General features: G+C 45.8%; 1 protein-coding gene across 1 annotated transcript in view; it reads right to left on the bottom strand.

The window, feature by feature from the left end:
* The window catches only part of ESRRB (estrogen related receptor beta), a 186,757-nt gene extending 177,263 nt beyond the window's left edge, over positions 1–9,494 (bottom strand). The window contains exon 1 of the mRNA XM_054530862.2: positions 9,300–9,494. Within this exon, the coding sequence (XP_054386837.2) occupies positions 9,300–9,301 (2 nt within the window). The 5' untranslated portion in view covers positions 9,302–9,494. The remainder of the gene's footprint in view (positions 1–9,299) is intronic.
* Positions 9,495–25,608: the final 16,114 nt, after the last annotated feature.

Here is a 25,608-nt window from a genome sequence, read left to right as displayed (position 1 = left end):
GACAGGCAAACAGCTGTCATACAACATGATCACTGCCCGGGGGGGCACAGGAGAAGGTCAGGACTGAACAGAACAGTCCTTGGAGGTCATCTGGTCTACCCATTTCTTTTACAGAAGAAGAAACAGAGGCAGAGAGAGATGAAGTAGCTCGTAGAAAGCCATCAGGCAGTGGCTTATGGAAGCTAATGTCAATGCTTGCTCAATATGCTGTTACAAAATCAGTTTTATTTCTGTAAGCAGTTTGGTAGCCTCTGAGACAGTGTCCTACGGCATCAGTAGAGTGTCATATTTCAAGGTAATATTTCTGATATTTTTAGCAAATAGATTCCACAGGTTTAATAACAATGCATCCACTTGCCCTTTCTCTGGCCTCATTATCCACCTTAAATGATTAGGCAAATTCATCCCCAAAATAAGTGGGGAAACCGAGGAAGCCAAAGCATGCTTGATAGATGAGTGCAGATAATATCCCAATGAGCATATATCCCTCTTCTCCTGAAGTTGATGTTTCATTCCCATGCACGTCTTATGGCTGATCCCTGGGCTATATATGGCATATATTGCATGTTTTAAAATCTTATATAATGTGTCATCCTGTCTCTAGGAATTTTCTTAACTCCGTTCCCTTAGCCATGCTGCTGACTGCCCCGGTCCACCAAGACTATCCGTTAGGTTAACACTGGCTCTGTTTTGAAGCTTCCATCATAAAGGGCAGAGATCCGAGTGAAGATTCTGCTGAAGAAAGACACCACTGCCAACCATGTTTCTACTACTCAAGGAGTAAATGCTGAACTTGCAAGGATTCATATCCATCTTGTGGTCTTTTCCCCTGGGCTAAAAGTGGTGCTTGAGCCCCACTGGTTTCCAAAGGAGAAACAGCATATGGGATTCTAAAGGCAGAATTAACTCAAGAGTCATTACATGAGTGTGTTCTCAACTGAGTGCCCTAGAGTAAATAGTAATTACATGTTCCTTCAAGATTACTCTCAGCCTGAGATGGGGAAAGAAGAGTCATGGATGGCTGACCACAATACTCCTAATGTGCACACGTGTGCACAAACACCCAGGCTGGTCACAAGTCTGGATTTGGAATTTTCCCCAAGAACCTGATGTTAGTTCTCCAAGTCCCTTGAAATATACAAATGGCACCCCTTAGAGGCATGAGAAATTGTCCATACTTATTCCTATTCTTCTTTCCTTGCAAAGTACTCCCCAAAGATGCACCATCAACTATGTGGCAAACAAGCAACCCCACTTTAGCTATGCTATGCAGGGAAGAGGAATTGGCCCTGTGCAGAGACGACACTCCAGTGGTTCTGAATGCTCAGGACACCCAAGACAAGCCACATTAAATGGCAACCCACCTTCACATCTGGACTGCAGCAGCCTGTGGATGTTTTAGGCTATGGAGAGCAGATTTCCATGAGAGGAAAAAGGCTTGGCCAGGTCACCCAAACCCCAGACAGGCCATGGGAGGATGCTCACTTGGTCATTGGATATGGGAGTGGAGTCCCCCTCAGCAGGGAATTGTAAAGGATGAGGGCATGTTTTAAACCACCTGTAGATGTTTGTGCACACATGTGCACATGGGGTATTGTGGTCAGCCATCCATGACTCAATATAGCACCTTCTGCTATACTGGCAAGCTCTCTGGGGGGACTTTGGGAGGAATGTAGGAACTTTGAAAGTTTCCTCTTTCTTGGCCTTTCTGGCACTAGACCCTGCAAAATGATGATAACAGCCAAAATGTCATCATCCTCACCCCCAGCAGTGGCTTTGAGGGTTTATTATCCAGCAGGTACTATTCAAGGGACTTAAACAGGCCTCCTTTAATTCTTACAACAACTCGATGAAGGAGGTGTTCTTATAACCCATATTTTACAGATGAGGGAACTGATTGTGAAGTGGAGAGGCTGGGACAGTTGCCCAAGGTCACAGCTATTACAATGTGGATAAGGCCCCAGTAGTTTGGCGCTGAAGCCTGTTTTCACCAAAACTGTTTCATGGAGGTCAACATTAGGGGGAATCATTTAGTCTAAAACTGGTAAGCACTTCCAGTTTTAAAGGAATGTTTATCCTCTGATTTTTATTTTGCTTCACACCAGTGCTGGGAGACACTCAGATGAGGTGTCAGCCCCACTTGGCAGGTGAAGAAATTAAGCTACAGTGAAGTTAAGAACTTGCAGAGGTCACCCCGTTTGGCAACTCCCCTCCCAAACCTCAACCGTGCTCCTTGCTTCCAACTCTGCTAAAGGACTTTTAGCAAACCTGGAGCCCAGGTGTTGGGCCTCTCCAGACATGTACATGCCTAGGTGCGACTGCTGGGGTGGAGGACTGGGGAAGGAGGAGAATTAAGGCCACAGAGTTACAAAACTAGGGTCTCTACAAATTAAAGCCAAAATTTAAAATGCAGTTTGGAAACTTGTTTTTGAACAAGGAACCCTCATTTTATAATCAAGGAAACTGTGGTCCTGAAAGCATGAGCACCTGAATTACCAGCAATCGTGGGGTTGGAACTGGGCTGGACCACCCAGTACCCACCTCCTTCCACAGCACACTGGGCCATCCCTCCGACCACCGGAGCCTGCGGGTGGAAGCGGTCTCCAACATTGGGCCTCTTTACAGTTGACTTTATTTTTTAACTTTTTATTTCAAAATAATTACAGATTCACAGGGAGTAGCAAAGAAAATCTACGAGGAGGCCCTAGGCACCCTTCATTGTGCCTTCCCCCAGCTGACCTGTGTGCATATAAAGTCCACAATTTTAATATAACCCCAGATGCACATGGGATGATAGGTTCCTTCCTGAGACCGACTTAGGAGCAAACAATCCATTTCTTTCTCATATCTTATCCTACCACTGTTGCTGTAAACCCTAAAACACACACAGACACACACACATACACACACACACACACACACACAGCCTAATCAGCAATAATTTCACTCCTGAATATTGCTAGAAAGATCACTAAGCCAAGCTAATCAATTGTCTCAGCCAGCCACTTGTCCCCAAGAGATGCCTAGACTTTTTCATTGCTGTCATTTAACCCTCAGCAGCCTGAGTTTTTATCCCCTGTCTTCCAAACAAGAGCAGGGGGTTTGTTCTGGGAAGAATCCAGTACCCAAAATGATGTTCATAACTTGACACCTTTCAAAAGCCTTGTCTGTGCTAATGGAAGCAGACACTTTGGAAAACTTCAGAAGGAAGGTCTTCCTCTCATGTGTACCACCCGGGACCAGAGTGGTTAAAGCAAGAGGAGGAGCACGGGGGGCCCTACAGAGTTTGAACAGCCAGAGGAAGCAGGTATGGCTCAGAAAGGGGAGAGGAGAGAGCATGACAAATGAGGGAAATATTCACAGGAGAGATACCAGTTTAGCAATTAAATTTGACATCGACTTAGACAAAGCTTCTTCACTGAACAGAATAAAATTCCTGGGAAGATTTGTGCACATATGAATAAAAGGCTCATCTCATTTTTTTTTCCTGGACAGAGGAACATGAAAGCAGGAGAGAGGGACAGAGAGGAGAGAAGGATAGGGGCAAGGACCATGATCAATGGGTCACGAGCTGACCTAGTAGTGAAAGCAGGTGGACATCCATAGCATCAAATCACTCCTCCTGTGATGAAGTGATTAGAAGTGGCCCCATGAGGAAAGAACTTCTGCAATTCACTCTGCGTGTGTTTACTGAACACATACTATGTACCAGGCACTACACTAGGCACTGGGGAATTTCAAAGTAAGGAGGCAAAAAGGGAGATAGTGACTACTACAAACTGTACTACTGCTATTACTACTACCAACTGCTAGGAGGGAGAGCAGAGGGGAGGGAGTGAGGATATGGCACACTTTGTAAGTTTGGATGGCGCTGGGATTCATATTCCAGTCCCCTGCTTCAATCAGGAAACAGTGGCTTAACAGTGGGCAAAGAAAAGGAAGAGAGAGCACTGCCTGGCAGCGTCGTGAGTCCCTGCATAGGGACAAGGAGTATTGAGGGTCTCAGGACTGCGGACATCCCACGAGAGGACACCTCTTGCAGGAACTCCAGTGATGGAGTTTGGATTCATTTGTCAAGTGATCATGTCAAGAGGGAGGAGGCCAAAGCAGTCACCAGCTGCCCTATAAAAGCAGCCCTCTTGGCTTCACAGCCAGGACTGGTCTGGCCTGCTCTGTAGGCAAAGCCTAAACTGCCTTCTGAGAATGTGGGGTGGAGGTGGTACAGGAGTGACTTGGAGACCCAAGAACAAAAGTGCTCACTGGAATGTGAGCCAGGGCCAAGGAACTTGACAAAACTCTCTTTCTACGAGGGAAAAGAGTCACAGCTTCTTCTGACTGAGGAGTGATGCCCAAAGCCCGGGTCACATCCTCTGCTCTCCCTTAGTGGTTTAAACAGTGCTATAAGGTCCTAGGTTCTTCTCAGGTTAGAGGGCTTCCTCATGGAATAGCCCATTGGAGGATGAAGCTGCATGTCTTGCTGACACAGAGCTCTACATGGCCAACTTTCAGGAAAAACATCCCCTTAGTGGAAGGTGTGGGAGCCTGTCTTTAATGGTGTAACATGATGTGTGCAGAAGCGAGTGCTCCGTGCTGAACAAATAAAAGTGTCAACACCTATTGAGCCCAGGGCTAAGCACTTCACATGCGTTTCATCTTCCCAACAACCCTATGAGGTTGATCCTATTGTTATCCCCATTTTGCAGATGGGAAAAGTGAGACCCTGAGGGGTTTGGTAGCTCAAGTCTCATAGCTGAGAAAGGGGAGCGCCAGGATTTGAACCCTGGCTGTCTGACTTGGAAGGCGCACGCTTAACTGCAGCTCTCTCCTGTCGGTAGAGCACGGGTTAGGGCAAGAGGGCAGGAATTATCAATGATGAGGCAGGCTAACAAAGAGAAATGAAGCATGGACTCTCCTTGGTGGAGCTCCTGGCCTAATGAGGGAGACACAGAAGCTAACAAGCATAGCACAGGAGATGAATGCAGTCATGGAAGGAGACCAGGCGGGGATCTTGAAAGCCCCAGGAAAAGGGAGAAGGCATCCCAGAAGAGCTGATATAGACGTGTTATAGATGCCACCTTGACTTGAAAGGAGAAATACAAGACTCACAAGGCACTGAGCTTGAAGCACTAAAGAAAGAACAGTGCCCAAGTACAGGCGAAATAAAAAGCCAGGGGATGCTATAGAAAAAAAGTTGGCATCCTAGTGCCTCTGCTGACCTCATGAAGCAGGGAAAAAAGGCCCAAGTGAAAGAAGTAGAAACTGCTCACTTGGTTGGTGGCAGAAAAAAGGATGTGTGTTCACACAGCATGCAGAATCCCCTTGTATCAGGGATTCCTGCCCTCCCTTTCCAAGCTGAAGAAGGAAATCTCTCTCCAGGGGAGCCAGGGTCTGTTTTGGCAGCCATATGGCTCTGACTTTCCCTGGAGTAGGAGGGGAGAGAGAGGCCAGAATGCTTGCCTGGACTTAAGACTTCTGACCTCAGCTTGGCCTTGACATTGCTCGACCTTGGCCAAGTTGCTTCTCTGGCTGGAGACCAGAGAGTTCTTCACCTGCCCTTACCTGGGAACAGTGAGCCAGGCGGACTTTGAGGGCCTCACGTGAAGAAAGCCAGCAGGAGAACCAAGGGATCCAGACCCAAACACATCACAGTGGGAAAAGGGTCCCGTGGAGATGTTAATTGGTCTGCTAAAGGGGAAGACTGAGCCCTCGGCACTCCAGGGGCATGACCAAAGTGGGAAAGAATCCATTTCTCTGGCCCCACCGGACGGCACAGGAGCTCTCTAGCTGCTAGCAAATTGAGCCATACTCTCGTCTCTATGTTCTCACCTCCGAACAGGAGCAGGAGAAGTGATCGGGGAGTTGAAGGCACACAGCCCCTCCAGGCCCTTAGTGAACTGAGGGGCGCATCAGCTGCAGGGGAATTGGAGGGGACACTCTTTTCTGAGCACATCAGCTGACTCCAGCTTCAGAGCTTGCACCACAGTTGCCATTTTTGCTTTGTGGAATGATTCCCCTCTCTCCAGCTCCACACTGCCTTCCACTTTGCAAGCACAGAAGTTGTACAGAAGCCTGAAAATGCTGATGGTTTAACTGGTTTAATTTTTTTTCCCCAGCAGCCCTGAGGGGTTTTAACTCTTTCCTCCTGCAGAAACCCTGCTTTTGGAGTTGAATGTTTAAACTCTCACTGGGAGACTCATAAATATTCGGAGTCACTCTCTCCCTCTCTGTTTGATTAGGAAATGAGCCTTTAACTCAATGTAATCCCCAAGCCATTAACAAAAAAGCCCTCCACCGCTCCACTATTAGAATTTCACTCTTAACCCGCTGAGGATTGAATTAGATTAACATAACTACCCACAATCTGAGTTTATTTTCTGTGCCAGATAGAAATATGTTTTCAAGAAAGGCGAAAAGGGGGAGGGAAAGCAGGAGGGAGAGAAAAAGTGGGAGGATAATGAAATGTAAAAATAGAGATAAGAAAAAGATGGACAGATATACTGTAGAAGTGAAGTGATAGGGAAAAAGCTGTTCATGGTCTTTGGTTTTAAAATCCTGCCAGCTGCCATTTTAATTGATGGGGTATTTGGAGAGGCCTCAACTATGTAAAATCTTTTGAATTAGGGGAGCACTTTCCAGGTATTTGCGATTCCCTCTTCCTGCACCTGAGCCTGCTGCATTCCAAAGCACCTGCTCATTGCCCCCACTGTCCCCAATTTGGGAGGTCAGGGCTGGATTCCTATGTGTTCGAGGGCGGTGGGGGGGACCCATAAAACAACAGTGCATGCACACAGGAAACTGCTCATTTACATTCAGAGAAATAAACAATGACAAGGATGGAATGGTTAGATTTTGCAGACATGAAGTCACAGACAGCCCCGTGACCAATTGCATTTAAGAAATCAGTTTGAAAAAAAAAATGAGCTTGATGGGAGCTCAAACCACATAAAATTAATAGTTATTGAAGCAGAAACTAAGTAATCAGAGGCTGTCTCATGCAAATACACTGAAGTTTCCCTGAACTGCATCTCTATAACTAAGCCCAATGGGCCAAACCACATCCTGAACTTGAGGATGAAAGCCAGGCCCTCTATCACACTGTCAGACAAGCCCCTATCTCACCTGAAAGGATCTACACGTAGCCCAGGGAAGAGGAGGTTTTTAGCTAAATGTCCCAACAAAATATTCTTCTCTCTGACCATTAAGGCTCTGAGAACACAGGACTTGTTCAGGAATGTGGGACTCTCTCCCACTGCATTTAATCCTGACACACTGGGCCTACACAGTGGGCCAGGCAGGCTCCAGTGTGCAGGTTGGGGAGGGGAGGTAGAATTTGCTCTTGTACCAAAAGGCTTTTTTAAAAGCTACACTTTTTCTCAAAAGCCATTGATATCTGAAAGTTCTAGAAGTTCGGCTTTGCCAACAGCGATCTTCTCTGATTTCTGAATGCAATGTCTCAATCACTTCATTCACTTGAGCTTTAATTAACAATAATCCACCAAATCCCACTTCAGCATTACGGTGAAAAAACCTTAGTAGGACATATTTACCAAAATAAAGGCCCTCGTAATAGGCAGAATAATAATGATATATGTATAAAACACTTTAACTCCTAGTTGGCATTTATCCCCCTCTGGAGTTCTTAGACTTCACCATCTATACTAGATCTTAAATAGTGACGTTTACCCCCTTGTATACCATACTCCTTGTTCTGAATTTCTCCATTACTGAATGCGGTCTTACTGGCTGAACATGGGACGTTTGCCTTCTAATTTCTCATTGCTTCCTGATCCCCACTCTCCCGTCCAAAATAATGAATGAATGGATTAAAGATATTAATAACCCTAAACAAAATACAGCTGAAAACATGGAACCAGAAAAAGGAAAGTTAAGGTTTCAGAAACGTCAAAATAAAAATGATATTAAATTGCTTCTCTAAACATATGTGTGTATATCCATATTTATTTAACTTTCATCGAGTTAGATTTGCTGGTAAAACTATTTTGTTCGTAATCAATCAAAAATAATACAGGCATATCTGCTTTGTTTAATGCTTTTAAATTGTTGGAAAGATTGTTTCTTTGTAGGATATTGTTCTCCCAAACAAATCAAGGAGTCCTCAGTCATATAGCATATGGTATCCATTGGATAAATAGAAACTCATGGTAAAAAAAAAAAAAAAAAAAAGAGGTATATTTAAAAAGTTGTACTTAAGTATACATTAGGCATCATTACTTTTTTTTTTTCAAAATGTAGGGCTACTTTTCCTTTGTAAATTCTATAAAGCAAATCTTCCCAAGTACAGGATTTCGGGTGAATACTATTTAATATCCGGAAACTAAAGTCCCAAACGTTGCACGGGAAGCTCGTGGCAGGTAAGCCCCATGGACACGGGACTGTGGCTGGGGAGGCCCCATCTAGAGCCGCCCGAGGTGCACTCAGAGCCTGCACACTATTCGAATTATCTGAAACAAGCACAGCTTTGACAAGCCTTGCGATATTAAGTTTCTTCCTTTGCGAAGGATGCAGAGCAAAGCAGTCAACAGCCCTCCCTCCACACCTGACTTTGGCCTGGGACTCTTCCTTCCAGCCCCCAGCCAAGTTCCCTTTCAGGATTAAGAAAATACACCAAATGAGGGAGCCAATGACAGCCTGTAAGGCAGGACAAATCCTCAGCTCTCATCTTGACTTCTCAAAGCAAACTTGCTTCGCGGAGGGGAGGGGGAAAGTCATTTACTTTAAGGTGCTATAGAAAACTGGTCATCGGGACTGTGGGGACTCTCCCTGAACCTGGAAGCTCCCAGGTTGAAACCAAATCTTCCAGGAGCCCCCATCATTACCTGTCCTGTGGGCACTGGGTCTTCTTGGGTAACCTTCCCCCGCTTGCCCTACACCGGAGCTGCCAGCAAATGAAAGTTTTCACGCTGGGCGACATCTCTACCCTGCTGAGCCGCATGTAAACTTTCCCTTGCCCTTCTGATGTACTTACTTTTTTCTCAGCGAAAACAAACAAAAATAAAAGGGAACTCATTGCTTCCAGATGAGTTTGTGTTACCGTCCCACCCAGCCATCCAGAGACCCTCAGACCTTCCCGTGACAGTCTAAGAAAGGCAACGTTTTCCTCTCGGCCACTCAGGGATGCTTTAGAGTGCGGAAAACCAGGATGAAAGAACAGGCATGGGGAGATATTTTTATCCATTGAGAGAGAGAGAGAGAGAGAAAGAGAGAGAGAGAGAGAGAAAGGGGACAGAAAAGGACCCACAGAGTGTGGGAAGGAGAAAGGGAGAAGTTGGGTTACTCACATGCTTGGGGCTGGCGTGGAGGACGAGGACTGGGCTGGGGTGGAATGTGCGGCCCCTCAGGTGCTTTCAGTTGCTGATAACTCGTTGCTCCGCTCCTCCGGTACCAGCTGACAGTCCCCTGTCTGTGTCTCTTTGTGACTAAGGACACAGTACTCCCAACCTATAAATAGATCCCGACTCCGTGATTGATATAACAGGCAGCTGACAAAAAAAAAAAAAAAAAAAAAAGTCTCACAACCATAACCAGGTCTTAAACAAAACAGCAAAAAGCTCTAGACTTTCAACTCCACCGAGCCCCATGCAGACTCCACAGCCACTGATGGACGCAGGAAAGTGTGGAAGAAAAATACACCGTGAAGGGGAGGAGGAACTGGGGGAGGGCAAGTGGAAAGGGGGGATGTGGAAGACAATGACTTCTCTAATGGTGTGCCGTCACTTGGGGTCACAGGAGAGCTGGTGACTGATGGTCGGCAGAAAGCAAGGGGAGGAGCCAGGGCAGGAGGTCCTGACCTGGAGAAGGAGAGCCGCCCCCCTCCGGATCCTGAGCCCGTGGCCCTGTCAGGGACCGAGTCAAAGTCCTGACTTGGGAGCATTCGTCAGCTCAAGTGCTTTCCACGAAAGTTTCCATTCCTCCTGCCAAATTAGGAGGCAGGGAGGGAACTCAGCTTTCCCAGCTCAGGGGCCAGGCAGGCTTCTTGGGGGCCATGCAGAAGGCTCCTGGAGGGTGAGAGAGGAAGTGCAGGTGCCTGGTGAGGCCAGGTCTTTGAAGAGGCCAGGTCTTTGAGGAGGCCAAGAGATGGCGTTCCCAACAGAAGAACGGCCTGAAGTTGAAAGGCCTTGGGGGTGTTAGTGTCTCTGCTTTTTCCAGAAAGATTTCTTAGGACATCAAGTAGTCTGAAAACATTTCCTTTTTGGAGAACAAGCCCCGCTCTTTGGGGTACCGGAGGGTCTCTAAGAAGCACTGCCTGTCCCAGTTTCTACAAAGTTGGGGCCACCTCTCTGGGATAGGCCAGTCCAGCTCTGAAAGCTGAGCCAAGGGGCTGTTTCTGGAAGTTGGAAGAATCATGGTGAAACAAGCACAAGTATGGGCTGTTCAACAATTAACCAGGTGAGCATGCATTACCCCAGGGGGCTTTCCATCTGCCATCTGGAGACCCACTTGCTTTGACTACACAGGGTCACCTGTCTTGATTTTCTGGATTTCTTGTGCATGCCAAATGAGGCAGAATTGCAGGTGAGGTTCCCCTTCAAGAGAGGTCATAGGATGAGCCCCTTGCTGGTGTGGATAAGGGACAGGTACTTCATAATCCCTAAAGCTTCCTGATCCCCAATTTTTAAAAGAAATGAAGTTGAACCTCCGCTTCATGTTAGATCTAATCCTTTACTCTCCAGGTTATCAGAAACTATGAGGATGGGGTGGTATCTAAGCTGTTGAAGTCAAAAACCTATTTAACGTGTAGGGCCTCCAATCTTTCCACCAGTAGCCTGCCATTGGAATATGAGCTCCAAGAAGGTAAAGACTATGTGTTTGTCTCATTCATCATCACATCCCCATGATACCTGATCCGTAGTAAGACCCTCCTGAGTATGGATTGATTGACTGACTAATTGAATGAAAGAGTGATACTTAAGATACTATCATTTGAGCCACTCCTTTGGACTAAGTAAGATACTCTCTAGAAATGTCTGTATCATAAGAGTGTCCCTAGGAAGGCCCAGAACTGGGAGTGAGACTTCAGGCAGATATAGTCAAACTGCTGTATTTTCACTCGCAGTTTTTTCTGAGAACCACTGCCCTTCTGAGTACCAGGCCAGTGATGCCAGTGGTCAGCCACCAAGCACTCCTCTTTAATCAGGCCTGGCCACACACAAGTTTCTCTGCAAGTTTAGTTGCTGGAAAAGCAGATAACCCTGCAGAGACAGGGCTCTAGAGAGACCCCCATTCTGATGACTGGGGCTATAGCCACTTAGACGCACATTCACCACCAGGCTAAACCTTTCTCTTCTGATGCAAACTAAGGACTTCCCTCCATGATTTTCTTTCTCCTCCAGTTCTCACTGAGCCCTCGCTGATCTCTGGCAGACATCCTGCAGCCCCTCCTAGGGCTTCCACAGCCCCCTAGCACAGCACCCTGTCTGTAGGAAGGGGTCAGTGTTTGGGTTGAACCCAGCCACCCCTCTCCTTAGGAAGCCCCTGTGGCACCTTTGTTTTGGCTTTTTATCTCTAGGTCGACCTCCGTATCATCTCACAGTCTTGTTCTCAACTCTGCCAACTGAACCAAGCCTTGGTGTCTGCCCCCTTGAAGCTGGCCTGGGGGCAGCAGGGGTCTGCTGGGACCAGCTGATAACCAGTGGCATTTCTCTCTGCTTACAGGGGCTGTCTTGAGTGTCAGGTCATCATCTTAGGAGACCCCAGGCTTTTGCTTGCAGGAGACTCATCATGGCCTCACTTTCTCATCATAAAACCTCTCCAGCTTCAAGGGCCGGGCCCGCTAGTCCACTCGGAGCAGATGCACATCCAGACACACACCTCTGAGCCTGTCAGATGGGGCTGTTAAGCACAGGCTCTGGACCAGAACTCCCTGGGTTGGAATCTTGCCTCTTCCGCTTATTATTGGGAAACTCTAGAAAAATTCATTAGTATTTCTGTGCTTCAGTTTCCTCATCTGCAATGTGGGAATTCTAAGTGTTTATCTCCTAGGATTGTCATGAGGAGAAAATGACTCAACACAAAAGGATGCTTAGAACAATGCCTGGCCCATCCAGTGTCCTGCCTAACTGAGCCACATCACTCGATCTTGCTTTGGTTCTTCCCAAAAAATGGGAAGCGGCACTGGCAGGGCAAGGCACGCTCTGGCTGCAGAGCTAGCCAGAGGTCAGAGGTCAGGAAGAGAAGACCGCATGGGGACTTTTGGGGTTTTAGTGTGCCAGCCCAAAAGCAGGTGTAGAGAAGAACAGGAAGACCCAGAGGATTCCAAATCTGTCCTGGTTGCTGCACCTATCACAAAGGGCCAGGTTCATAATACACTCGCTCCTCCCTACCCTGCTCCATTCCTTTTCCCCAGAGATGCCCTGGTGTCCCGGCACAGTTGAATATTCCACCTTTAGGCTACCACTCAGCAGTTGGCCAGAACATGGCATTTAAAAAAAATGATCCAAATATCACTGCAACTTCAATTATTCCAGAGATGCTCTGCCCACCTGGTGTATTCTGGTGTCCCAGAACAGTTACATGTTCCACCCTGAGGATACCACTCAGCAGTTGACCAGAATATGACATTTTTGAAAAAATCCAAATATCCCAGCAACCTCAATTATTCCATGAGATTATGAGCTCTGCCTCCTCCTTCAAAGGTGATTCCAACTTTTCTAGAATTTCTTGAGTTTTCCTTCCTAATCCCTCCTTTTCAAAATTTTTTAGTGTGCAATATATACTTTTTCCTTTTTTCTTTTAGAGATGGGATCTCGCTATGTTGCCCAGGCTAGTCTCAAGCTCCTGGGCTCCAGCGATCTTCCTGCCTCAGCCTCCCAAGTAGCTGGGACTACAGGCACGTGCCACCACGCCAGCTGTCTTTTTCTTAGTACTGTAAATTCATATGACAAAAAAATTCACTACTCATTTTTTTATTGCACTGACAGAAAGGCTCTGAATTGTTCTGGAAATGTTATGGAATTAGATAGCCGGAATGCTTGCGTAACATAGTAAATACACTAAAGCTCACTGGAAAAAAATTTAATTGACACATAATAACTGTACATACATACAACATGTGATAATCAAATCAGAGTATTTAGCATTTCTATAATCTCGAACATTCATTGTTTCTTTGTGGTGAGAACATTCAAGATCCTTTCTTCTAGCTATTTTGAAATACACCATCCAATATTGTTAGCTATAACCATCTTTCTGTGCAATAGCACACCAGAACTTGTTTCTCTTATTTAACTGAGACACTGTACCACTAACCAGTTGCTCCCCATCCACCCTTCCCACTCCTTTCCCCAGCCTCTGGTAACCACAATTTTACTGTCTACTTCTAAGAGGTCAGCTTTTTTAGATTCTGCATATGAGCAAATTCACCATTTTAAAGTATGCAGTTGAGTGGCGTTAAGCCCACTCACAATGCTGCACCCTGTGCAAACTATCACCACTGTTTAGTTCCAGAACATTTCATCACTCCCAAAGAGATCCCTGTACACATTAAGCAGGCACCTTCCATTCCCCCATTAGTCTGCTAGGGCTGCCATAGCAAAAGACCTCAGACTTGGTGGCTTAAACAAAAGGCATTTATTTCTCCTTAACATATGCATTTTGGAAACTCTAGCTTCCAGCAACCACATATCTGCTTTCTGCCTCTATGGATTTGCCTATTCTGTATATTTCATAAAAACAACATCACACAATAAGCTGTCCCTTCCTAAACTCTTAACCCCGTGTGTCTATTCTATAGAAACAAGGAGGCTGACCTTGCAGTACTTTTTGTTTTGCATGGTCTGCCAGCCCCTTGGCCTACATCCAGCGCAGTTCTTAACCCCTAGGTCTGGGGATGAGCCTCCCAGCCTAAGAAATCAATGACCATTTGTGAACACCTGTTATGTACTAGCTGCTTCACCTGGGTTTTCTTGTCACATCCTCTGCACACCCCCACAGGAAGAATTATTACTTCTTGTATTAGTCTGCAAGGGCTGCAGAATAAAGTCGCCAAAACTGGGGGGCCTAAAACAACAGAAATGTATTGGCTCATAGTTCTGGAGGCTGGAAGTCTGGGATTAAGGTGTCAGCGGGTTGGTTCCTTCTGAGGGCTCAGAGGGAGAATCTGTTCCAGGCCTCACTCTTAGCTTCCGGTGGTTGGCTGGCAGTCTTTGGGGTTCCTTGGCTTGTAGATGCACCATCACCCCAATCTCTGCCTTCAGCTTCATAGTACGTTAGCCCTGTGTGTGTTTCTGCCTCTGTGTCCAAATTTCCCCTTTTTATAAGGAACCAGTCATTGGAGGAGGGCCCACCCTAGTGACTTCATCTTAACTTGATCATCTGCAAAGACCTTATTTCCAAAGAAGGTCACCTTCGCAGGAACTGGGAGCCAGGACTTAAACATCATTGTGGGAGACACAGCTCAACCCAGAAGATCTCCTTGTACAGAGGAAGCAACTGAAAGTTCAGGAGGTCTTGCCCCTGGAATGAGAGAGCTGTGTGTCACCACACAGAAAAGACACAGGCAGAGGGAGGTGGGCCCTTGACGGCTCCTCTCCGGCTGCGGGGATGTGTGCACCTCCACTGGCTCAGTGCCACCGGGCTCCATTTGGCTCACTCCAGCGTCATTAGTCCCAGCACATCAAGGTGACTTTACATTGTTTACAAGGGCCACTGAAAGTGCAGTCATCCCCCTCCCACACTGTCTTATCAATTCATTTACCTTTCCGAATTCCCTAACATAGACCGCCAGCCAGGAGGGGTGGGCAAGGACCTGCATTCCAGGAAGGGCCTGCCTCCACTTTATCTGGAAAGAAAAATCTATCTGCTTGGGGAGAGACCTAAATACAACACACCGGTGCAGCTAGGCCATTAATCATCTCTTGCCGGGATACAGGAGACCAGGAAGCAGCACTGTGGGCATGCTGGCTTTAAACTCAAGGGCGAGGAAGCTCTGGGGACACTGCTGGGCACACCATTTCCAGAGGGCATTCTATAGGTGCGTCAGGTGGAGGTCACACAGTTTGATGCTGGTGACATCTTGCATGGGAAGAGGAGGCAGGAAGGGCAGATTGATGTCCCCAAAGGATTCCCCGAAAGCAGTTGCTCGCGCTGAAGTAAATACCCACTCCCTGGTGGAAGCAGAATGCCTTTTGACCAGGAACCCATTTGCCGGGGAACTCTCCATGCCCAGCAGTTTGGCTCATGCCTACAATCCCCTAGGGGATGCTGTATTCTTCTTAGAGGAAGGGGAGCTGCCAGAACAGGGACTCATGGAATAACAGGAGACCTAAGTCGACAAATCAAAGGCCCCCAGGCCTAGACTCCCTCTCCCCATTTCCACCATTTCCTTACTCCAGGAGACCCGCCCTGCTGCCCAGCCAGACTGCATGGCATCCCATAAACACGCTGTCACGGCTAGGTGTGTTCCTGGCTTCACTGCCTCCCTTCTGTCTTACTTAATTTCTATTCATTCTTCAGGGCCCAGCTTAAGTGTGACATCTCACCTGTCCACAGCAGCCCTCACCTCCAATCTCCTCCCACCACCACCAACACGTCTCATCTGAGTGTCTGTCACATCTCACATCACCTTGAGTAGTGTGCTGTCTTCTCACCTGTGTTTGTCTCAAGCGACAAAAAGCCAGTAATAATGGAACAATTGATGTCATTCATTGAGCACTATTGTGTGCTAAGTTCTGTGGAAAGCACCTGATCTACCTCGCCCTATTTAAACCTTACAACTACCCTGATGGTCAGTAATTATTTTCTCCAGTTCATCAGCTGGGAAACTGGTAAGCCAAGTGGGCGAGTGACTTGCCCACCTCGGACAGTGGGTAGATGGTAGAGTTAGGACCAACCTCTGCCTGGCATGAAAGCCCGTGCTCATAGCCTTTCTGCTATGGCCCCCCACCCAAGTGGGGGGTACACAGTGACACTTCCTCATGGTGTTAGTGAACTAAAGCAATAGGATTTCCACCAAGAACACAGCTGCAAGGGAATGCACAAAGAGAGATGGGCTTGCACTGGCTGGGTGCACCCTGTGGGACGTTTCTAGGGCTCAGGGCATATCTGCCATGGTTTGAGTCTTTTCCTCTGGCTGAGTAAGAGAAAGATCTTGGAACCTAGTGACTGCTGGGAGATTTCCCAGTTATTGGATAAACCCCACAGGGAATAGTTAGATCTCCCTAGTCTTTCCTTCAGGATGGGATTTAAAGCAGGCAAAGAGAGGTGAGGGGCAGGAGAAGGACAAGGGTAGAAAGTTTAGAAAGTCTCAGAGCTGGGTGTGGCCAAAGCTCATGCTGGCCATGGATTCCAGCAGCTCTTCCCAGGCCTTATGTTCCTTATAAACTGGGGATAGGGAGACTGATCTCAAATCTGCTCTGTAAAATGGGAGGGTTGAAAATACCTGTACAATCCTCATCAGCAATAAACACGCTATTATTCTGCAGTTTTTCAGAGCTATCACTAGTATACTTTGGTCAAAAGCAGCCAGAATCCCACTGTGGCCAACTTAAGCAGAAATAGAATTTATTGAAGTGATATAAGTCATTCATATTTAAAAAAGGAAAGACTGTCTGGGTGCAGTGGCTCAAGCCTGTAATCCTAGCACTTTGGGAGGCTGAGGTGGGCACTTAAGGTCAAGATTTCAAGACCGGCCTGGCCAACATGGTGAAACCCTGTCTCTACTAAAAATATGAAATTAGCCAGGTGTGGTGGTGGGTGCCTGTAATCCTAGCTACTTGGGAGACTGAGGCAGGAGAATCGCTTGAACCTGGAAAGTGGTGGTTGCCATAAGCTGAGATTGCGCCACTGCACTCCAGCCTGGGTGACAGAGCAAGGCTTCATCTCAAAAACGAACAAACAAACAACAACAACAATAACAAAAGGAAAGACTGAGGAAACGAGGGTGGCTCCGGGGGTCTGAGAACAGAATGTGGTGGGTGGCTTCTTTAGGACACAGTCACTGGAATGAATGAGCTCCAAGCAACTGTCAACCCTGCTTTCTTCTGCTCAAAGGCCAAAAGCCCCAGGAAAGACAATAACCGGCTCTGCCTGGGTCACATGATCACCTTGGGTGGTGAGGAGTTCAGAGAGGTTGACAGCTCACCAGGACTACACACAATGGGAGAAAAGTAATTCCCCAAAAAGAGACTAGGGTCCTGTCACCTCTCCAAAAGGAAATGGATGCTGGTAGTCAAACTTTAAAAGTAGAAATTGTGCTGGGCCCGGTGGCTCATGCCTGTAATCCCAGCACTTTGGGAGGCCGAGGCGGGCGGATCACAAGGTCAGGAGATTGAGACCATCCTGGCTAACATGGTGAAACCCTGTCTCTACTAAAAATACAAAAATTAGCCAGGCGCAATGGCAGGCGCCTGTAGTCCCAGCTACTCGGGAGGCTGAGACAGGAGAATGGCGTGAACCCAGGAGGTAGAGCTTGCAGTGAGCCGAGATCCCACCACTGCACTCCAGGATGGGTGACAGAGCAAGACTCTGTCTCTAAAAATAAATAAATAAATAAAAGTAGAAATTGTTCAGGACTCTCAGGAATATGAATTTGCCAAATTGAAAAAAAATCTCTCAAAAAGGGATTTTGAGCCTTTTAAGGGATAGAGAGATTGATGGCAGCCCTCTACCATATCGCAGATAAGTTTCTGTTCTTCCTCCTGCCCCAGGATACCAGCTCCATCCAGCCCTGCTGCTAGCCCCTCTCCAGGACTCCGTCCTATCAGTTCTCCCCTCCCTCTCTCCCATCATTGATTCTCTCCAATGACTCCTTCCACAAAACTTATTGAAATGCTTTAAAGTCTGCTCTATTCAAAATCAAAACAAAACAAAACTTCATTGTGTTGGACCCTGCCTTCCCCTCAGTCTATTTCCCTTTATTGTGCAATGTCACCCCCCTGGACCATGGGTCTTTTAGATTCTTATTTAAGTCTCCCTTCTACAAGTGGCCACATTCATAACGAGGTAACTGCATTAAATGCAGTGTGCTCAAAGCCAGATTTATCATCTTCTTTTATAAACACACTCTTCTGCCTGTGTTCCCTCTTAACTAACAGTACCGCCATCCATCTCATTCTCCAAACTGGAAGCCTCCAAGTCATCCTTAACTACTCCTTCTCCCTCCACATCTAATTAGCCACCAAGACTAATCACCAGGATAGGGTCAAATTTGAACTCATTCCTTCCCTCCTAGCCGGTGTGAGGTGATATTGTGGTTCTGATTTGCATTTCCCTGATTATTAGTGTTGTTTAGCCTCTTTTCACATATTGTTGGCTATCTGTATATCTTTAGAGAAGTGTCTACTCAACTCCTTTGCCCATTTTAAAATCAAGTTATTGGCGGGCAAGGTGGCTCATGCCTGTAATTCCAGCACTTTCGGAGGCGGAGGTGGGGGATCACCTAAGGTCGAGAGTTCGAGACCAGCCTGGCCAGCATGGTGAAACCCTGTTCCTAATAATAATACCAAAAAATTAGCTGGGCGTGGTGGCTCATACTTGTAATCCCACCTACTCGGAAGGCTGAGGCAGAAGAATCTCTTGAACCCAGGAGGCAGAGTTTGCCGTGAGCCATTGCACTCCAGCATGAGAGACAAGAACAAAACTCTGTCTCAAAATCAATCAATCAATCAATCAATCAAGTTATTTGTTCTTGTTTCAGCTGTTGAGTTGTAGGAGTTTCTTGGGTATTCTGGATAGTAATCCCTTATCGGATATATGGTCTGCAAATAGTTTCTCCCACTCTACAGGTTGCCTTTTCACTCTGTTGATTGTTTACTTCACTGCGTGGATTTTTAGTTTGACATGGTCCTACATGTTCAATTTTGCTTTTGTTGCCTGTGCTTTTGGTGTCAAATCCAAGAAATCATTGCCAATTTTTTCTCCTATGTTTTCTTTTGGAGATTTACAGTTCCAGATCTTGCATTTAAATCTTTAATCCATGTTGAGTTGATTTTTGCGTATAGTGTAAGATAAGCATTCAATTTCATTCTTTTTCATATGCAAATCCAGTTTTCTCAACACCAGTTGTTGAAAGGACTATCTCGTCCACATGTATTTTTGGACCTTTGTTAAGGATGAGTTGACCATATATACATGTGTTTATTTCTGGGCTATCTATTCTATACTATACCATGGTTTATATGTCTGTTTTTATGCCAGTACCACACCATACTGTTTTAATTTCTATAGATTTGTAGTATATTTTGAAATCAGGAAGTGTGATGCCTCCAGTTTTGTTCTTGCTCAAGGTTGCTTTAGTTATTTGGGGTCTTTTGTGGTTCCATATGAATTTTAGATTGTTTCTTCTATTTCTGTAAAAAACGCCATTGAGATTTTTGATAGGGTTTGCATCAAGTCTATAGATAGCTATGGATATATGGATATTTTAACAATATTAAGTCTTCCAATCCATGACTACAGGATGGCTTTCCATGTATTCATGTCTTCCTTAATTTGTTTCATCAATGATTTGTACTTTTATTTTGAGACTGAGTCTCTCTCTTTCTCCCAGGCTGGAGTGCAGTGGCATGATCTCAGTTCACTGCAACCTCTGCCTCCCTGTCTCAGTGATTCTCCTGCCTCAGTCTCCTGAGTAGCTGGGATTACAGGCTTGCACCACCACACCTAGCTAATTTTTGTATTTTTAATAGAGATGGGGTTTCACCGTGTTGGTCAGGCTGGTCTTGAAGTCCTGGCCTCAAATGATCTGCCCACCTCGGCCTCCCGAAGTGCTGGAATTACAGGCGTGAACCACTGCATCAGGCCACTGATTTTTACTTCTTTTTTTTTTTTTTTTTTGAGATGGAATCTCGCTCTGTCACCCAGGCTGGAGTGCAGTGGCGCGATCTCCACTCACTGCAAGCTCTGCCTCCTGGGTTCACGCCATTCTCCTGCCTCAGCCTCCTGAGTAGCTGGGACTACAGGTGTCCGCCACCACACCCGGCTAATTTTTTGTATTTTTAGTAGACACGGGGTTTCACTGTTAGCCAGGATGGTCTCAATCTCCTGACCTTGTGATCCACCCGCCTCAGCTTCCCAAAGATGATTTGTACTTTTTAGTGCACAGGTCTTTCACCTCCTTGGCTAAGTTTATTCCTAAGTATTTTATTTTTTTTGAAGCTATTGTAAATGTGATTGCTTTCTTAATTTCCTTTTCAAATAGTTTGTTGTTAGGATATACAATCGCAACTGATTAGGCCAGGTGTGGCAGTTCCAGTCTATAATTCCAGCATTTTGGGAGGCTAAGGAAGGCAGATTGCCTCAGTCCCAGAGTTTGAGACCAGCTTGGGCAACATATCCAAGCCCTGTCTCTACAAAAACTACAAAAAATTAGCCAGGTGTAGTGGCATATACCTGTGGTCCCAAGCTACTTGGGAGGCTGAAGTAGGAGGATTGCTTGAGCCTGGGAGGCAGAGATTGCTGTCAGCCAAGATTGTACCACTGCACTCCAGTCTGGATGACAGAGCAAGACCCTGTCAAAAAAAAAAAAAAAAAAAAAAAGAAGAAGAAGAAAGAGAGGAAGGAAGGAAGGAAAGAAGGACAGAGAGAAGAAAGAAAGAAAAAGAAAGAAAGAAAGAAAGAAAGAAAGAAAGAAAGAAAGAAAGAAAGAAAGAAAGAAAGAAAGAAAGAAAAAGAAAGGCAACTGATTTTTGTATGTTAATCTTGTATCTTGAAACTTTATTAATTCTAACAGATTTGGGAGGATTTGTCTGTATATATTATGTCATCTGCAGAGACAATTTTGCTTCTTCCTTTCTGATTTCTATGCCTTTTGTCTCTTTTACTTGCCTAACTGCTCTGGCTAGGATTTCCAATACTATGTTGAGCCAAGTGGTGAGAGTGGGCATCCTTGTCTTGTTAACTTTCTTGTTTAAAAATATCCAATGGTTCTTCATTTTCCATGGGATAAAATCCAAGTCCTTTGCTTTTCATAATTCAGATCTAACTCATATTCCTGGTCACATCTCTCGCCGCCTCCGGCACATGGTACTGTCTCTCTTGCACCACTGTGTTATCTTTCATCCCTCTGCCTGAAATACACCATCGGCCTTCAAAACCCAGCTCCAGTGTCACCTCCTCTAGGAGCCTTTCCCTACTTCAGCCACTCCTCCCTCTGAACTCCTACAGGATTGTGGGACACACTCTCCTAGAACACATATCACACAGTACTGTAAAGATTTGTTCACATGTCAGTCTCCATCCCTGGGATGTAGCTCCTGGAGAATGAGGACTTGCTTTTTTCTTGTTTTTATCATCCTCTACCAACCAGTGCCTATCCCAGCTCCTGGCATTCACTAGGTGATCTATAAATGTTTGTTGAATGAATGAATGAAAACGAATCAGGAAACATAGAGTAAATGGGTGAAGAGTAGGGTAAGAGATCAACATAGGATGAGTGAGAAATGGTCTGCAGGGTGTCAGATGAGAAGGTTGTGCACTGCACAACTCCAGGAGGCACCATTCATATGGCAGTGCATATGAATTTCCTAGAATTGGGCAGATCACAATGTGGGCAGCTATGTGCAGCCCCATAAAAAGAACTGACTTAGGAAGGGATAGACCCTCTTAGAGGAGAAAAAGAACCAGCCACCAGTTAATATTTGAGTTGGAAGAGGCTTTTGGAGAAGAGAACATAGATGGAAATGATAAAAGAGCCATTTGAGCAAGTGCAGCAGACATCATGGATTGCCTTGTAGTCTTCCGGTTTTCCTGGCTGGCTGGGCCAATTATTGTAGACGTTAAAAATGCCAGGTGTTTCCCCAGCTTCCCTTATAGTTAGAGGTTTCCATGTGTCCCAGTCAAACAATGAGACTTAAAGGGAAGTTTGCTGGGGTGGAAGGGGAAGGCATTTGGGCAATATTTTCCTCCATGATAGAAAGAGAGGCAGACCAGGGGAAAGAGCCTCAGAAGCCATGGTGCAAACATAAAAAAGAAACTTACAGAGGAAAAGCCAACATGCCGACAGCAGAGCACAAGGATGGAAAAGTGTGGGACTGTGGCTCACTGGTGACCTGCTGGGCCAAGAAACCAACCCTGGAACCACTTACTTCTTGTTATAGAAGACGATGCATGTTTCTATTGCTTAAATCACTATTTCCTTTTCATAGTCTCTCTGTTACTTGCATCCCAAAGCATTCTAACTGATAAACTGAGTGTGGTGCTACATATGGCAAATGGTGCTACATATGGCCCAGAGCCAGACAATTAATATAAACTGCATGTAAACAAGTAGAAAAGCCCTGAGACCCCACAGGTTATGAATCCTAAAATGCAGCCGGGAGAGGTGGCTCACATCTGTAATCCCAGCACTTTGGGAGGTAAGGTGGGCAGATCACCTGAGTCCAGGAATTTGAGAGCAGCCTGGCCAACATGGTGAAACTCCATCTCTACTAAAAATACAAAAATTAGCATGCCTGTAATCCCAGCTGCTTGGGAGGCTGAGGCACGAGAATCAGTTGAACGCAGGAGGTGGAGTTTACAGTGAGCCGAGATTGTGCCACTGCACTCCAGCCTGGGTGACAGAGACTCCATCTCAAAAAAAAAAGAATCCCTAAAATGATGCAAACATTGGTAGAATAATGTCAGTGGTGTGAATTCCATTTCACACTTTCAGTTATTCCATTTCTCTCTGTAATAAGTTGGCACCATTTTCACTTTTATTTATTTATTTTTTGAGATGGAGTCTTGCTCTGTCCCCCAGGTTCTAGTGCAGTGACAGAATCTCGGCTCACTGCAACCTCCACCTCCCAGGTTCAAGCGATTCTTGTGCCTCAGCCTCCTAAGTAGCTGGGATTACAGGGACGTGCCACCACATCCAGCTAATTTTTATATTTTTAGTAGATATGGGGTTTTACCATGTTGGCCAGGCTGGTCTTGAATTCCTGAACTCAAGGAATCCACCCACCTCGGCCTCCCAAAGTGCTGGGATTACAGCCATGAGCCATTGCACCTGGCCACCGTCTTCCTTTAACCCCAAGCCCCACTTCCAAAAAATTATTGTCAGTCTTCCGGCTAGAAGAAAACGCCCATTTTGCAGCATTTTACACAATGATTCCCCATTGTTTCAGTCACAGTAGCCCCTGGGCATATGGGACAAGGTGAGGAAACACCCAGGGGACAAGTGGCAGTAATGAAGATGTCCTTTCTCTGTGAATCAGTTGGGCTGCAGGAGAGAGTTTCTTGGGGAGCTTCTTTTGCACCTGAGCCTGTGTTATGTGCCAGGCACTGTTCTAAGCACTTTACACATGTTCACTCATCTGATCCTCACAGCAGCCCCTGAAGTGGAGATACCATTATCATCCCATTTTCCAGATTAAGAAACTGAGGCAGTGGGAGGTCCTGTAGCATTTCCACCTTGAAAAAGGCAGAGCTGGGATAGAAACCAAGTCAGTCCAGCTCCAGACCTACGTTTTCCCCCACAATCTGTTCAGTGATGGTGGCAACTCCCTTCTAGTTTTATGGTTATTAATCCGTGCCCCTCCAGGGAGAACCCTGGAGCTTTGGAAGGAGCAGACAGCCCTCTGTCTTGGTTTGCTTGCATGTAAGGACTCTGCCGCCCTTCTGTTGGCTAACTCAAGGATGCAAATTTTCTAATTGGGCTTCCCTTCCAGCACTGACACACGGGAATGGGGGTAAGGGGTCACCATCTACCTCCTCGAGGACTACATGAGGCTGACTTAATACATAACTTGGAACTCCATAATCTTACCTCGTAGATTGCTTGGTATTTGCCTTCGGTAGATTCGGAGGTAATTAAATTACCGTAAGAGCAGCTTTCAAGTCTGAGGAAAAGACTTGAGCTAAAAGTAAAGCCTTACTAATTCAGACAAATGGGAGAGGCATGAAGAAAAACAAGAAGGAACTGTAGCTTTCCTTTCAAAAGAAACACATTTTTTACATTTCTAGCACTTGCAGTAAGTCACACTAAACATTAATAGCAGCCAAATGGCATTCTTGCTGAGTTTGGGTGAATGAATAAATAAAACTAATTTTAATTAGCATATTCCTTGTATACAAATATCTTCTATTAATATACTTTTGAAAGCTTGTTGTTTGAAGGTTAAACATTCATTCACACATCCAACAGGCAGCATGGAGCATCATCACAGAGAATCTATGATGTGCTACTGTGTGCTCTCTGCTAGAAACTGAAGATAAGGAGATCAACAAGATTCAGACAATATATCCTGGAAGAAGCTGTAGACTAAGGAAAGATATATGCACAAATAAATAATGATACAATATGCTAGGAATATATTTATTAGGAATATATAGACAATGTACTGAGTGACTACAGTTATGGAACAACTGACTCTCTCAGAGGAGGTAAAGGAAGGATTCACTGGGAAGGTAATCTTTGACCTGGGTTTTGAAGGATGAATAAGAGTCTGCCAGGAAGAGAAAAAGAGGAAATCAAGGGTGGCCACAAGACAAGGGCCAGAGTCATTCAGGGGTCCAGTGATAATGCTCCAAGGTGGCTAATCGTCATTCGTAGGAGCTATGGCTCAAGTGTCATAAATTGTGACTTGTTGAATAGAAGCTTTTAATTTGATAATATAATGCAGAAAACATTTTAAGTACAGAAACACTTAATACAGAAAAGCGCAAAAGGTAATAAATGCTCATGTACTTGCCACCAGAATGAACAAATGTTATTCTTACGTCATTAGCTATGAATTTTACGAATTTATTTTTCTTTTTTTTTTTAGAAATCAGAATTTGTGGCCAAGCGCAGTGGCTCATGCCTGTAATCCCAGCACTTTGGGAGGCTGAGGTGGGAGGATTGCCTGAGGCCAGCAGGTTGAGGCTGCATGAGCCAAGATCGTGCCATTGCACTCCAGTCTAGGTGACAGAACAAGACCTTATCTTAAAAACTAAAACAAAAACTTTGCATCATTAAGACACTGACGCTGCACCTCTGGTGTTCTGTCACCTTCTCTAGAGCCCCCTCCCTAATTGCCCTCTCCAGAGCAGACCCCTCTCCTTTCCTTTCTGGCGAGGCCTCTGTTTTTTCCTTATGGCATCTCCCACTGTGTGAGGTCACCTTGTGGTTTGCTGATGTGTCCTGTACCGTAAGGTCATCTCCATAGAAGAGATGCCTGGAAGGTCTTAGTCACTGTGGGGCTCCTCCATGCCTGCTGCATGTTTGGTGCTGATTTAATATGTGTAGAAGGAAGGAAGGAGGCCAGGCACAGTGGCTCATGCCTGTAATCCCAGTACTTTGGGAGGCCGAAGCAGGTGGATCACCTGAGGTCAGGAGTTCGAGACCAGCCTGGCCAACATGGTGAAACCCTGTCTCTACTAAAAATATAAAAATTAGCCAGGTGTGGTGGCGGGTGCCTGTAATCCCAGCTACTCGGAAGGCTGAGGCCGGAGAATCACTTGAACCCAGGAGGCGGAGGTTGCAGTGAGCCGAGATGGCGCCATTGCACTCCAGCCTGGGCAACAAGAGCAAAACTCTGTCTCAAAAAAATAAAGGAAAGAAGGAAAGGAGGGAGGGAAAAGGGAAAAGGGAAGAAGGGAGAGCTTGTAGGTTAGTGTGAACTCTTCTAGGAGGCAGAAATAGAATCTTCAAATGAAGGGACTGTAGCAAAGAAGGGAGAATAATTCCATTGA

This window comes from Pongo abelii, chromosome 15, assembly GCF_028885655.2.
Source record: "Pongo abelii isolate AG06213 chromosome 15, NHGRI_mPonAbe1-v2.0_pri, whole genome shotgun sequence".
Lineage (NCBI taxonomy): Eukaryota > Metazoa > Chordata > Mammalia > Primates > Hominidae > Pongo > Pongo abelii.
This window is presented reverse-complemented; position numbering and strand designations above follow the sequence as displayed.